Source organism: Gilbertella persicaria (genome assembly GCF_025201335.1).
Source record: "Gilbertella persicaria strain CBS 190.32 chromosome Unknown B0P05scaffold_17, whole genome shotgun sequence".
Lineage (NCBI taxonomy): Eukaryota > Fungi > Mucoromycota > Mucoromycetes > Mucorales > Choanephoraceae > Gilbertella > Gilbertella persicaria.
Window position 1 is genome coordinate 75,226 of NW_026251978.1, and position 13,618 is coordinate 88,843.

Below are 13,618 nucleotides of genomic sequence, written 5' to 3' on the forward strand. Positions count from 1 at the left end.
AAAAAAGAGAGTACCGTTGTATTCATTCTAAAAAATAAATAGTGCCGATCTTTGATTTCACTTCATTTAGAAGTTATTCTCAGGAACAGTTGTGTGAAGGCAATCGAATTGCACTTCTATACCCTATCAAACTTCTGCAATTTGACAGTTTTGTCAGATCTCCAGAGACATTCCCGTTACAAAAACGAACAGTCATTGTCATTGCTAACTGGCGACAACATCTATACAATTCCTCATCGAAATGCCATAACATCTGACAAAAAAGCGTAGTCTTTAATTGTAACAAGCACACAGGATCCAGTGCATATACTTATATACATAAAGGGAAAACTTACCTCAAAAGCATCAAGTTAGAACACGGCATCAGAACACAACAATACAGGGCCACCACCAAAGAAAAAAGAGAACAATACTAACAAGCTAGCAACTCAACTAAGATTATGAAGGAGCAGTTGAAAGCAAAAAAAAAAAAAAAAAAAAAAGTGTTTTATAATCTTATATGCCATCTGCTTTTTCTTTTTTTCACAGTCATACCTGTGAAAATTGTCGGTTTTTAAAAAACATTGTCGATTACTAAAAAAGAGATTGTCGATTATAAAAAAGGTAATTGTCAAAAACTAAAATATAATTGGCGGTAACTTAGAAATTCATTGTCGGCAACTAAAATAAAAATGTCGAAAAAATAAAATCTATTTGTCGGTTCTACACTGAGATAATTGTCGGTTTTTTCGACCAACTTGTCGACGTAAGGACATGTTATTTTTTTTTAAAAGGTGGTTTTATTGTTAAGAACTCCATTACAAGCGTCAGCAATTCTAGACGATAGATTCTCTTCATTCATCAATCGGTGGCGTTTCAATTTGCCCTTCACGATTGCCCAAAACTGCTCAATAGAATTTAGTTCAGGAGAGTACGGGGGAAGGTACATCACATGGTAACCTTTGCTTTCAATCTTTCTTTTCATTGGATTCGATTTATGTATGGAAGCATTGTCCATAACAATATAACTTCCCTTTAAGCTCTGAACAAGGTCCATTACATCTAGCAGTTCATTCATAAACTTGATGAAGTGGGCGGTAGTTGTGCTTTTTGATGCAGGTTTAGCATTGTCGACAATATTCTCATCCTCTTCTACATTTGTTTCTTCATTAACAATCTCGGAGGCTGCTCGTTTCTTGCCATTGTTGATCCTTTTAATCTTTTTATTCTGAGAGCTTCTATCGGATTTAGGTGGTGGCTTTTTCAATACTACATGAAGTATACTAGAGACATGAATTGCGCCAACTATTGTATGGGATGGTGACCTTGATTTTGGCACATGGACAATGGCAGGAGTTCCTCTCACTGATCTTACCCAACTGTTTCGCATGTTAATACTGAAGCCTGCCTCGTCTATAAACACACAGTTCTTTGTGTAATCTAGATTTGTATCTTTTCCATTCCATAAACCACTGATACCTTGTATTCAAGTTCTCAATAGAATTTCTTTTTTCGGCCTCAAATGTAGGTCTCTTTACACTGATATGCATGTTGTTCTTCAAATAGTGATTTAGTCGGGATACAGAGATCGAAAAGCCTTCAAACTGCGTAGTCAAGTCATCTATGATATCTTCAGTAACGTTTTTTTCAGAGTCTTTAGCCACAGGACGACAAGTGATCCGCTTGACTGTCAAGTTATATTGATCTTTTATGAAAGTGCCTACGTACCTGAGACTCTTTCAAACTGAAGTCCTCGAATGTTGCGGTAAGGCTATCAACGGCATTCGTTCTTGTTGCTTGAGGTTGCTCATCGAAAAGATGAATCAGGGAATACTTATGCTCTTCCTGTAGTTGAGATTCATCACGATTGACTTTGTTCATAAGCTTGCCGTATATATCTCATTCTGGATCATTGTCCATTCGCTTTACCCATCCCTGAGCTGTTCTTGCGTTGATTCCCGCTCGTTCTGAAGCAGGATTGAAAAGCAACATGGCTCGCTCAAGAAAAACGTACAGCTTTTATATATTTGCTCAGATTCAAGTTTTTGAAGGCAAAACCTGTCATGATAACATCTACTTTTTCTGGATCATGAGCACTTTGTTCAAAAATAAACTGTTGTGTACGCCATTTGGGATTGCTCAAAAGCGCTAAATATCAATAGATATGGTTTTCTCCGCTATATAAACTATAGAAATGTTCCATAAGAAAGAATACAGATAAGAATATATAATCTATTTATTATGTTTAACAGTATATTATTTAAAGCGCTATGGTGGTGATATATCGATTTGTTATTTAAGAGAAAGGTGAACCAAAGCAGCAACTTCAGAATGTACAAGGAACAATATGCTTTCAGATATACAGTTGAAGAAAATAAGCTGTCCCATTTTCAAAATTGGCTGTACATGATCATGCTTCTAAAGTGATGAACACGATTTAGTAATTTAGGAGCAATATCATACATGTAGGAATAATAATTTTGACAGATACCTTCATCGCTGGTTTTAACAAGGACCCAGAAATAAACGCTTACATGGTACCAAAGTAGGAGTTGAGCACTGGACTATTCCCTAATTGCCACAAGTATGCGAAAAATAAAATAAAATAAAATAAGAAAAAGGACGCAGAAACGGATGCTTACATGCTACCAACAAAGGAGTTGTACACTGCACAATGTTGGATTCCTTCTCTTAAAAGAAAATAAAATAAAATAAAATAAGAAGAAGGACGCAGAAACGGACGCTTACATGCTACCAACAGAGGAGTTGTACACCGCACAATGTTGGATTCCTTCTCTTAAAAAAAAAAAAAAAAAAGAAACTTACATGCTATCAACAGAGGTCAAAAAAATAGAGTATATAATATTTTATGACGTATTGCTGTTAAGGCGGACCATGAATGTAGTCTTTTATGTCACCAAATTTAGGAAAACTATTTATCTACTTTGAAACGTTTCTTCTTGCATCTCAGTTATACCAAATAATCGATAAAGATGTCAGACATTGTAGAATGTAATTGATTTTACCTGTTTTTGAACTTTTTCTTGATAGCTATACTAAAAAGCTTATTTAAAATTATAGCTTTGGAACAATTCATTGAAGTAACCAGGTATCCAAATCTTATCAAGTTCAGTAAAATTATATCAAGCATTTTAATACTGAAAAGGACGCGAAAAAAAATCTACAACACAAAATGAAAGTGGAGTTTCAAAACGTTAAGGGCAAAAAAAAAGAGAGGACCAGGCTTAGATGTGAACTTGGGTAGTCTTTTTGCAGCACCCAAGGCCGAGGACACTATAGTAACTGAGAGCTGGAATATGTTGGGTGCATCAGTAACAACTATTAGTCGTCAATTGAGAGAAAGATCAGAAGTAATTACATATTTTAATTCAGTACTACTAAGTTTTCAAGTGCTGATTGTGTTGAATAGAATAATATACAACCTGATAATATGGAACCTGAGAATGCGACAGCGGAAGAAGCCATGTCAGAAGAAGACTTAAATGAGGAAAATTCAACAACAAATATTATGACACAGCAAGCACAACCCGACGATTGTATTCTTGAAAATGGATTCAACATATCAACACATTTCAGACAGTTCAATTTAGAATCAAACAAAAAATCAAAAGAGTCAGGGTTCTACATCGATGGAGATTTACATCAAATATTGTAAGCTCAATTACTTTCATAACAGCATAAAGATATACTTCTAACAACAATTATTTAGGTCCTTGTCTCACGTATTATTACTTAAAGAGAATGAGCATGACGAAAGTGTAGTAAAAAGTTTTGGACTTGAAAACTTAAATACTCTACACAAAAATTTGCTTCAAAAATACGTTGATAAAAATTCAGTAATGGAAGCAACAACATTCAGCAGTATTGTATCGGTATTACGGGTAAGTCAATGCTAAATGATACATTTGCGTGTACACTCTAGAATTGACAAGAATCTGTTTTTTAGGGATTAAACAGTAATTCCGAAAGAAGATCATTTAAAGAACGAATAAATGATATTGCCAAATTCGCCAACAATAAAGATTACAAAATGATCGATATTTTAATCAATTGGTAACTGATCTAATCCTTAGAATTCGTTTGATATACTCAATTATTACATCTAATAGCCTAAATAAACTACCAAATCAGGAACGACTTGAAGACGATATAAGAGAAGCAGAGCTTACTGGTACTTTTCTCGATCCAATTCTAAATCCTATATTTCATGATCCCGAGAAGAACAGATTGTTTCGATGGTAATTGAAAATCCGATGCTTTTTATACATACCATTTATTGACGATTTATTTCCCAAATTAGGCTTAACACCGGTGTTGACGATACTGAATCTCTAAGGCCTGATGGTAATGTATTTGAATTAGAACAACGGAGGATAAAGTTTTCTACTGGATATGTTGAGGTGAAGCCTGATAGAAGTCGTTCTGACACATTGAAGACACATGAGGACCTTTCGAGATTAGTAAATTTCTGTAAAGACACTCTTGACAAAAAAGATGTGAAGTCGATGATTGCTGTGCAAGCAGTAGGTAAGCTTGAAATTAAATACCAATTTTTCTACAATTTTGTTTACTCTTCTTTTTTTTTTTTATGATAAAGGATATTATGTTACAATTTATCTGTTCTCTCTTGAAGCCACTGGACTCTATTTGCTTACAGAACTATACTCTTTTAATGTCCCGAAATCTATATCTGAATTACCCCAGTTCGTCATGCATTTTGATGAAATCAAAAAAATAATGGTTTGTTACGAAGAAAACTGTGTCTTGGCAAATGACATTCACAAGGAATCGAGGAAGAGAATGTCTATTCAACAACAAAATACTCATAATATTTTGAATATAAAGAAACCAAAAAAGTTACGTTCATCAATTGCTTTTAAATAGTTGTAAATATTTACAACACTCATTTATGTGGTAATAAAACGCTGCTATACCTTTGATAATAAATAATTATATGGCGTACACAACAGTTTATTTTTGAACAAAGTGCTCATGATCCAGAAAAAGTAGATGTTATCATGACAGGTTTTGCCTTCAAAAACTTGAATCTGAGCAAATATATAAAAGCTGTACGTTTTTCTTGAGCGAGCCATGTTGCTTTTCAATCCTGCTTCAGAACGAGCGGGAATCAACGCAAGAACAGCTCAGGGATGGGTAAAGCGAATGGACAATGATCCAGAATGAGATATATACGGCAAGCTTATGAACAAAGTCAATCGTGATGAATCTCAACTACAGGAAGAGCATAAGTATTCCCTGATTCATCTTTTCGATGAGCAACCTCAAGCAACAAGAACGAATGCCGTTGATAGCCTTACCGCAACATTCGAGGACTTCAGTTTGAAAGAGTCTCAGGTACGTAGGCACTTTCATAAAAGATCAATATAACTTGACAGTCAAGCGGATCACTTGTCGTCCTGTGGCTAAAGACTCTGAAAAAAACGTTACTGAAGATATCATAGATGACTTGACTACGCAGTTTGAAGGCTTTTCGATCTCTGTATCCCGACTAAATCACTATTTGAAGAACAACATGCATATCAGTGTAAAGAGACCTACATTTGAGGCCGAAAAAAGAAATTCTATTGAGAACTTGAATACAAGGTATCAGTGGTTTATGGAATGGAAAAGATACAAATCTAGATTACACAAAGAACTGTGTGTTTATAGACGAGGCAGGCTTCAGTATTAACATGCGAAACAGTTGGGTAAGATCAGTGAGAGGAACTCCTGCCATTGTCCATGTGCCAAAATCAAGGTCACCATCCCATACAATAGTTGGCGCAATTCATGTCTCTAGTATACTTCATGTAGTATTGAAAAAGCCACCACCTAAATCCGATAGAAGCTCTCAGAATAAAAAGATTAAAAGGATCAACAATGGCAAGAAACGAGCAGCCTCCGAGATTGTTAATGAAGAAACAAATGTAGAAGAGGATGAGAATATTGTCGACAATGCTAAACCTGCATCAAAAAGCACAACTACCGCCCACTTCATCAAGTTTATGAATGAACTGCTAGATGTAATGGACCTTGTTCAGAGCTTAAAGGGAAGTTATATTGTTATGGACAATGCTTCCATACATAAATCGAATCCAATGAAAAGAAAGATTGAAAGCAAAGGTTACCATGTGATGTACCTTCCCCCGTACTCTCCTGAACTAAATTCTATTGAGCAGTTTTGGGCAATCGTGAAGGGCAAATTGAAACGCCACCGATTGATGAATGAAGAGAATCTATCGTCTAGAATTGCTGACGCTTGTAATGGAGTTCTTAACAATAAAACCACCTTTTAAAAAAAAATAACATGTCCTTACGTCGACAAGTTGGTCGAAAAAACCGACAATTATCTCAGTGTAGAACCGACAAATAGATTTTATTTTTTCGACATTTTTATTTTAGTTGCCGACAATGAATTTCTAAGTTACCGCCAATTATATTTTAGTTTTTGACAATTACCTTTTTTATAATCGACAATCTCTTTTTAGTAATCGACAATGTTTTTTAAAAACCGACAATTTTCACAGGTATGACTGTATCACAAGTGGCACATCACCTATCAGCCGAAGACATGTACTCCGTTGCATGCGCGCTGCTGAACGCTTGCGATTACCAGCGGATATACAGCCTAACCCAATTGATTATGTCCTGAATCAATTGCCTAGAATACCACGCCCACCATGCCTACAAGCTCAAAGACTTGACCGCTACACACGGTGGTCAAATTGGTGGTCAACCATTTGTTGACTCTTGCTTGAAATTGAACTCGTGGATCTTCCCGACAAGACTTTCTCAAACGAAAAAAAAAAGATACCTCTGGTATGACTTTCCTCCTTTGGCTAATACCCTCGCTTTATCCAGTACAGATAAGCAGCTGATTCTCTCCTTCGTCCGGTCATGTTTCTACGCCTATTATGCACCTCTATTTTTTCTTTTTTTATCTTTTACACTTTAGTACTTCATCGTCTATGTTTCCTGTCCTTTTTTCTATAGTTTTTTTTTTGCACTCCCCTTTCTCTGAACTGATGGTTAGACATTTACCCTATAGGGCCCAGTCTTCATAACCATATAAATAAAATATAATTTTTGCATAAACATGGTCTTTAATACATGTTTTTTTTAAACATAGCCTCTTGTATATATATATAAAGAAAATACACAATCATCTCAATTTCTAGCTTAATGGCGTCTTGCTTTACGATGATGTCCCTTTTCATGGGCCAAACGAGAGAATTTAAGGACACTGTTCTGCTTTATGCCCAATTGGCTTACAGCAACATGATCTTGAAGCAATAAGTGTTGCTCAAACAAAAGACAATGTGAATGCCATATTGATTTCCTATGAATAATGAATTACCTGTGACTTATACCATACTGCTCTCTTTTACCAACTAATCTTTCTTATACGTCCTGTTTGTTCTTTTTCCATTCGTTCTACTTGAGTCTTTATCAAGCCTTTGATATCACTCACTGTAGAAGACTGTCGTACAATGATATCTACATTTAGAAGTTAGAGTTAGTGCTTTAGATAACACGAAAGTTACAAAGAGGAGGTAAAGGGTCTCGTTCAATTTTAATATTATAGGCTTGACCTTTTTCAACTGCAATTAACGCTTCAATTTCCTCGATTGTAGGAAAGGTAGGTACGTCGTCTAATAACTCATCATTGAGTATTTGGTCAATCTTGGCTTGCAACTCTTTTAACAGCGTTTCATCATGATGGATATGCATCAATAACAAAAAAGAAAGAAAGAAAAAAATATGACGCGTTTTTTCGTGTATGTAAGCCAAATAACAAAAAAAGAAGGGGCAAAAGGTATCAGCTTTTTTATCCTTTTTTTAATATAAAAGAGAGATACTCTTGTTCCTTATAAAACGAGAAAAAAGATATTGTATTATTGAAGGCAAATACGAGTCTTTCTTTTTCTCTTTATATATATATATATATATATCTCTTCTTTTTTTTCTTTTTTTTTATACGATAATAACGAAACAATAACGACTTTGTGAATATATAATGAGCACATCTTCAAATACCAAAGACAACAACCGAATTATCCCCTTGACCTGTTCAGGTCATACGCGTCCTGTTGTCGATATTCAATTCTCGCCTGTTACGCCTGATGGCAACTATTACTTAATATCTGCTTGCAAAGGTAAAATATAAAAGTCATGCATCCAACTAACACAAAAAGACGGTAACCCTATGCTTCGTGATGGTGCTACAGGGGATTGGATAGGCACTTTTCAAGGCCACAAAGGCGCTGTTTGGAGTGCTCGATTATCCAGAGATTCAGAAAGAGCAGTAACAGGATCGGCTGATTTTAGTGCCAAAGTATGGGATACACGTCAAGGTCAAGTTCTTCATTCCTTTGTCCATGATCATATTGTACGTGCAGCCGACTTTAATGCAGACAACACCAAGATTTTGACAGGTGGCAAAGAACAAAAATTACGTATTTTTGATCTCTATCGACCAGATGCACCTGCCATGGAATTATTGGGTCATGAAGGCACGATCAAGGCAGTTGTATGGGATGAAAGCCGTCATGCTGTCTTGAGTGCTGGTGAAGATGCTACAGTGCGTATTTGGGACTTGCGTACCATGCGTCAAAGTGGTACAATTCAGACATGTTCAGATGCTATTTCTACCATGACACTCTCTGCTGATGGTCAATATTTAACCTGGGCAGCTGGAAAGACAGCCAACTTTTGGCAACCAGACAGGTAAGCCAAAGCTGTCTTGAGATGTGTTTGACATTGTGATGCTTAGTCCAGTGGAAGATGTGAAGACCATTGTCACTCAAGAAAAGACATCGTCTATTTCCCTTCACCCAAATCATGAGAAATTCGTGGCTGGTAGTGACGAGGATTTATGGGTCAGAATTTATGATTTTCATACAGGCGATGTGTCAGGTAAAATCATCATTATCAAGCAGCCTATTCATAGTCTATGTTAGAGGTCTATAAGGGTCACCATGGCCCTATTCATACCGTGAGTTATAGTCCTGATGGTGAAATCTATGCAACTGGTTCAGGTAATACAAATAAAAACAATAAGAATAAACATTGATGAATTTATTAGAGGACGGCACAATTCGATTATGGCAAACAGACCCTACTAAACCTTATGGCTTATGGCAGAGAAATCAAGCCGAAATTGGCGCTTGATAACGTATATTAATAAAGCTTTGTTTTGGGTATAATACCATGATTGCATAAAAAAAAAATGGTGTTGGAAACATATTGTCACATGCGTCTTGCTCAAGACGGGCAAATAAGGGAAGAAATCATATTCAACAAGCCCTTGTGGCTTTCCGGCATTTTCCGAACTTTCTCCACAAACATGGACAGTTTGACACTGTTCCGGAATCAAGGATCTTCACAAGCTTGTGAAAATGGTTGCATGAAAAACAACATATAAATAGCCTTTGTTCTTTATCCTCTTTTTTTCTTTTTTATTATTGTTCAATTCAATTCAATAAAATGGTAGCTACTTCAAGACCTGGTTCTCCTTACACTGGTTATAGACCTTCTAGTTCAAATTCTGTTCATACAAAAGTGGAAGAAGATCTTCATGAATATGCTGGTATTGACTATGATAAGGTAAGCGCCTTCTGCAAAAAAAAAGGAAGCCATGGTGTTGACAGTAAGTTTAGGTCACTATCATGCGTAATCCCTCGGTCGCTGTTCTTTACGAACAAGCATTGACTTATGAACAAGGCACTGTCATTTCATCAGCTGGTGCACTCTGTGCTTACTCGGGTAAGAAGACAGGTCGTTCTCCCAAGGACAAGCGTATTGTTGAAGAAGAAACGTCTCAAAAGGATATCTGGTGGGGTCCAGTCAACACACCCATTTCTGAAAAGGTCTTCTTGATTAACCGTGAACGTGCCATTGATTACTTGAACACTCGTCCTCGTTTGTATGTGTTTGATGGTTTTGCCGGTTGGGATCCCAAGTACCGTATCAAGGTCCGCATTGTTGCTTCTCGTGCTTACCATCTTTTGTTTATGCGCAACATGTTGATTCGTCCTACTGAAGAAGAACTTGAAAACTTTGGTACTCCTGATTTCACGATCTTCAATGCTGGTGAATTCCCTGCCAATCGTTATACCACAGGCATGACTTCAACCACATCTGTCTCGGTCAACTTCAAGCGCAATGAAATGGTCATTCTCGGTTCAGAATATGCCGGTGAAATGAAGAAAGGTGTAAGTCAATCTCATCCACTATGTTGACGAGGATACTAAAACATATATAGATCTTTACTGTCATGCATTACTTGATGCCCAAGGCTGGCGTCCTCTCTCTTCACTCTTCTGCTAATGAAGGTCCTGATGGTGATGTTTCTCTCTTCTTTGGTCTCTCTGGTACTGGTAAGACCACACTTTCTGCTGATCCTAAGCGTTTATTGATTGGTGATGATGAACACTGTTGGTCAGACGATGGTATCTTCAACATCGAAGGCGGTTGTTATGCCAAGTGCATTGACTTGTCTGCTGAAAAGGAACCTGATATTTTCAACGCTATTCGTTTCGGTGCTATTCTCGAAAACGTCGTGCTTGATGAAGAGACCCGCCAAGTAGACTACTCTGATGACTTTTTGACTGAAAACACACGTTGTGCTTACCCCATCTACCACATCCCCAATGCCAAGATCCCTTGCATGGGTAGTCATCCTAAAAACATCATCTTGTTGACATGTGATGCCTTTGGTGTCTTGCCTCCTGTTTCCAAATTGACGGCCGAACAAGCCATGTACCACTTTATTTCAGGTTACACGACCAAAGTGCCCGGTACTGAAGACGGTATTCTTGAACCTCAAGCTACCTTCTCTGCCTGTTTCGGTGCTCCTTTCCTTGTCCTCCATCCTCAACGTTATGCCACCATGTTGGCTCAAAAGATGTCTGAACACAAGGCAGATGCTTGGTTGATTAACACTGGCTGGATCGGTGGTTCTGCTGCTACTGCTAAGCGTTGCCCTCTCAAGTATACCCGTGCCATTCTGGACGCTATCCATAGTGGTGAATTAGCTCAAGCTGAATATGAAGATCTTGCTATCTTTGGTTTGAGAATTCCCAAGGCTGTCACAGGTGTTCCTTCCGAACTATTGAATCCTAAGACTGCTTGGCAAGGTACTCCTGAAGAATTCGATGCTTCTCTTCGCAATGTTGGTCAAATGTTTGTTGAAAACTTCAAGACATATGAAGATGAAGCTGCTCCTGAAACCTTGGCTGCTGGTCCTAAGCTCTAGATTGTATATATAATAATAAACTCAGACTTTTTCTCTGTTACAAAGTAATGACACCATGATGACAATGTCTATAGAGTTCATGGGTATGTATGGGTATTTTAAACATCAGTCCAAAATAAGGAGAGATGGGGGGGGACAAGTACAACGCATTCTTGTGCACTGTTTTTTAAGGGGGGTCATAACTTTCTACCAAAAAAAAATTTTTAAGCGATATTAAAAGTGTTTTTAGGCACTTTTTTTCTTTATTTTTAATACAGAAAACAATAATAATAATAATAATAATAATAATAATAATAATAATAATAATAATAATGAATGTTGTTTACATAAACATATATGCGTGTGCATTAATGTGTATCATCTATGTGGTGTGTTTATATGTGTGCGTGTGTGTACAGGTGTTTTAAAAGTCTATAGGTTATGAAAATCATATATGTATAAAAAAGGGAATGAGAATGAAAAAGGAGTAAAATTTAAAGTTTTAATAAACCATAAAGCGCTCTAAGTTGACGTTGATCTTCTGTAGAAGGCAGCCTTTCCCAGGCAATGTCCTGAGCAGGCAGCAACTGAATAGAACTGGGTGTGAGAAAAGGAGAGCCAACATGTTTTTGTTGGAAATGGTAGGATGATAAAGAAGAAACAGAGGAGCACATTGATTGAGGGGAGGGTAATAAATCTGTCATAATAATGTCTTCTTGTAGTGTGCTTGGGGAAGAAGAGAGTGAAGGTGGTAAGGAATCGTCGTCGTCTTTATAAGATAGAACAGGCGATATTAATTCATGTTGTTGTTGTCTCATGTTGTGAAGTGTAGCAGAATGGCCACCACTTGTGTCTAAAGGATTGAGTTCAGGATAGAGGCCCTTGGGTACATGGATATCGCTCAAAAGAGGGTCTTGAGTAGGTTGTGTTAAGCGGCCAGCTAGAACGTCTGATTTAGAATAATAGGAAATGAGGTGCAATTTTTGGTTATTGGCTGTGCAGATAGAAAAACTTTGTTTAATGAGACCATCTTGTTTATATGAGCATGAGGAAGATGCTTTGCTGTAATTAAGGCTAGAAAGTCTGCGTGGTCTGCGTTTGCTATCTAATTCTCGATAGGTCAAGAAGCTACCTAAGACACGGCTAGGAGACCAAGTGCGACCGTCTGTCCAACGACGCATACCAGCCTCTCGTTCATCCCAGGCAAAAACAGAGCCAGACCGAATTTGAACTCGTTCTTTAGATGAAAGTCTACGTTGTACACGGATGAGTTGTGATTTTCTGCATGCTTCGAATATGATTAAAGCATCTTGAGATGTCTTAATGTATCCATGATATGTCTCCATAATGTGTGTGTGTGTATATATAGTAGAAATAGAAGGGAAAAGAAAATTATTTTTTTCTACTAAAAAACAAGTGGGTATTTATAATAGAAATAAGAATTTTTTTTAAACTTTTTTTTTTTATTTTCATGATCAGCACTTTATGTCATGAAAACCGCGAAAAAAAGTGTTTCATGCAAAATTTTAGGGGAGAAAGTAGACATTCTTGGGGGAGACAAGATAGAAAAAAGGGGACAAATAAGCCTGGATCGGGAAATTCAATTTTATCGCGATTCTTGCCTTCTCTTGATGTCATTACATACGACCTATTTATTTTTGTAATACACTAAAAAAATGATTGAGTTTCTTTAAACTTCTAATGTTATTGTATAAAGTCTGGACCATGTTTTCCCTTGAAATTCACTCTTTTGGCGGGAATAACCCCTTTATACATGAATTGGCAATTTGTCTAAACGTACTGGAATGGCTTCATTTTAATACTATCGTCAGAATTCGAGATTGCTGCTTTTGTGTTCTTCGTTATCATGTCAATCCAGAGAACAAATAACATTGTTAGAATCATTTACTCATCATAATTTAAAGTTATCTCCGAAAAATCATATAATTAATAACGAGTTTTAATAGAATTCGGCAAAAATAAAATACGTGAAATGATGATGCCATCAGAATGAAATCATCACAAGATACATGCTTTCTTTTTTCTTTTTTTAAATTACTGCTTTTCAATCCGTGTAGAATTTTTGTACCTGAAAATACACGTATACTAAATTTTAATTTGTTAACTTTAAATTCTATATTTATTTAAAACTTAAAAAAGACCCTTGATAATTCTATATGACAGATTTATTTACTTTTTTGGATCGCATTCAACGCAAACGACAACTCCGATTCTATTCAGATAGAACTCTTTAGAACAATAAACTCACATGCTTACGACAATAAGCTTTTTTTTGTTCTTTATGTTTATTTAAGAATTCCTTTGTGTAGTTGGGTTTTTAATCTTTATTTTTATTTGTGCAGTCAAGATGAAAAAAAGGAG

General features: G+C 36.5%; 5 protein-coding genes across 5 annotated transcripts; 3 read left to right on the forward strand and 2 right to left on the reverse strand.

Moving 5' to 3' along the window:
- The first annotated feature begins 3,327 nt into the window (after positions 1–3,327).
- On the forward strand, positions 3,328–4,940 carry B0P05DRAFT_539224 (uncharacterized protein). The gene is made up of 6 exons (XM_051577924.1): positions 3,328–3,651; positions 3,710–3,881; positions 3,947–4,053; positions 4,110–4,238; positions 4,301–4,527; positions 4,598–4,940. The coding sequence occupies exons 1-6, from the start codon at positions 3,431–3,433 to the stop codon at positions 4,882–4,884; spliced, it is 1,143 nt and encodes a 380-aa protein (XP_051435400.1). The 5' UTR covers positions 3,328–3,430; the 3' UTR covers positions 4,885–4,940.
- Positions 4,941–7,098: 2,158 nt separating this feature from the next.
- B0P05DRAFT_539229 (uncharacterized protein) lies at positions 7,099–7,811 on the reverse strand. Its single transcript, XM_051577925.1, has 3 exons — positions 7,545–7,811; positions 7,389–7,497; positions 7,099–7,339 (listed from the first exon to the last, which is right to left on the reverse strand). Exons 1-3 carry the CDS (start codon positions 7,729–7,731, stop codon positions 7,180–7,182), a joined length of 456 nt encoding a protein of 151 aa, XP_051435401.1. The 5' UTR covers positions 7,732–7,811; the 3' UTR covers positions 7,099–7,179.
- A 77-nt stretch (positions 7,812–7,888) lies between these two features.
- Positions 7,889–9,230, forward strand: B0P05DRAFT_539231 (WD40-repeat-containing domain protein). The gene is made up of 5 exons (XM_051577926.1): positions 7,889–8,156; positions 8,196–8,727; positions 8,774–8,916; positions 8,961–9,038; positions 9,086–9,230. The coding sequence occupies exons 1-5, from the start codon at positions 8,018–8,020 to the stop codon at positions 9,169–9,171; spliced, it is 978 nt and encodes a 325-aa protein (XP_051435402.1). The 5' UTR covers positions 7,889–8,017; the 3' UTR covers positions 9,172–9,230.
- A 256-nt stretch (positions 9,231–9,486) lies between these two features.
- On the forward strand, positions 9,487–11,257 carry B0P05DRAFT_468797 (phosphoenolpyruvate carboxykinase [ATP]; the record flags this gene model as incomplete). Its single annotated transcript, XM_051574453.1, has 3 exons — positions 9,487–9,606; positions 9,660–10,214; positions 10,265–11,257. The coding sequence occupies 3 exons, from the start codon at positions 9,487–9,489 to the stop codon at positions 11,255–11,257; spliced, it is 1,668 nt and encodes a 555-aa protein (XP_051435403.1).
- Positions 11,258–11,485: 228 nt separating this feature from the next.
- Positions 11,486–12,658, reverse strand: B0P05DRAFT_539241 (Gti1/Pac2 family-domain-containing protein). The gene has a single exon (XM_051577927.1). The coding sequence runs from the start codon at positions 12,580–12,582 to the stop codon at positions 11,731–11,733; it is 852 nt and encodes a 283-aa protein (XP_051435404.1). The 5' UTR covers positions 12,583–12,658; the 3' UTR covers positions 11,486–11,730.
- Between the last annotated feature and the right edge of the window lie 960 nt (positions 12,659–13,618).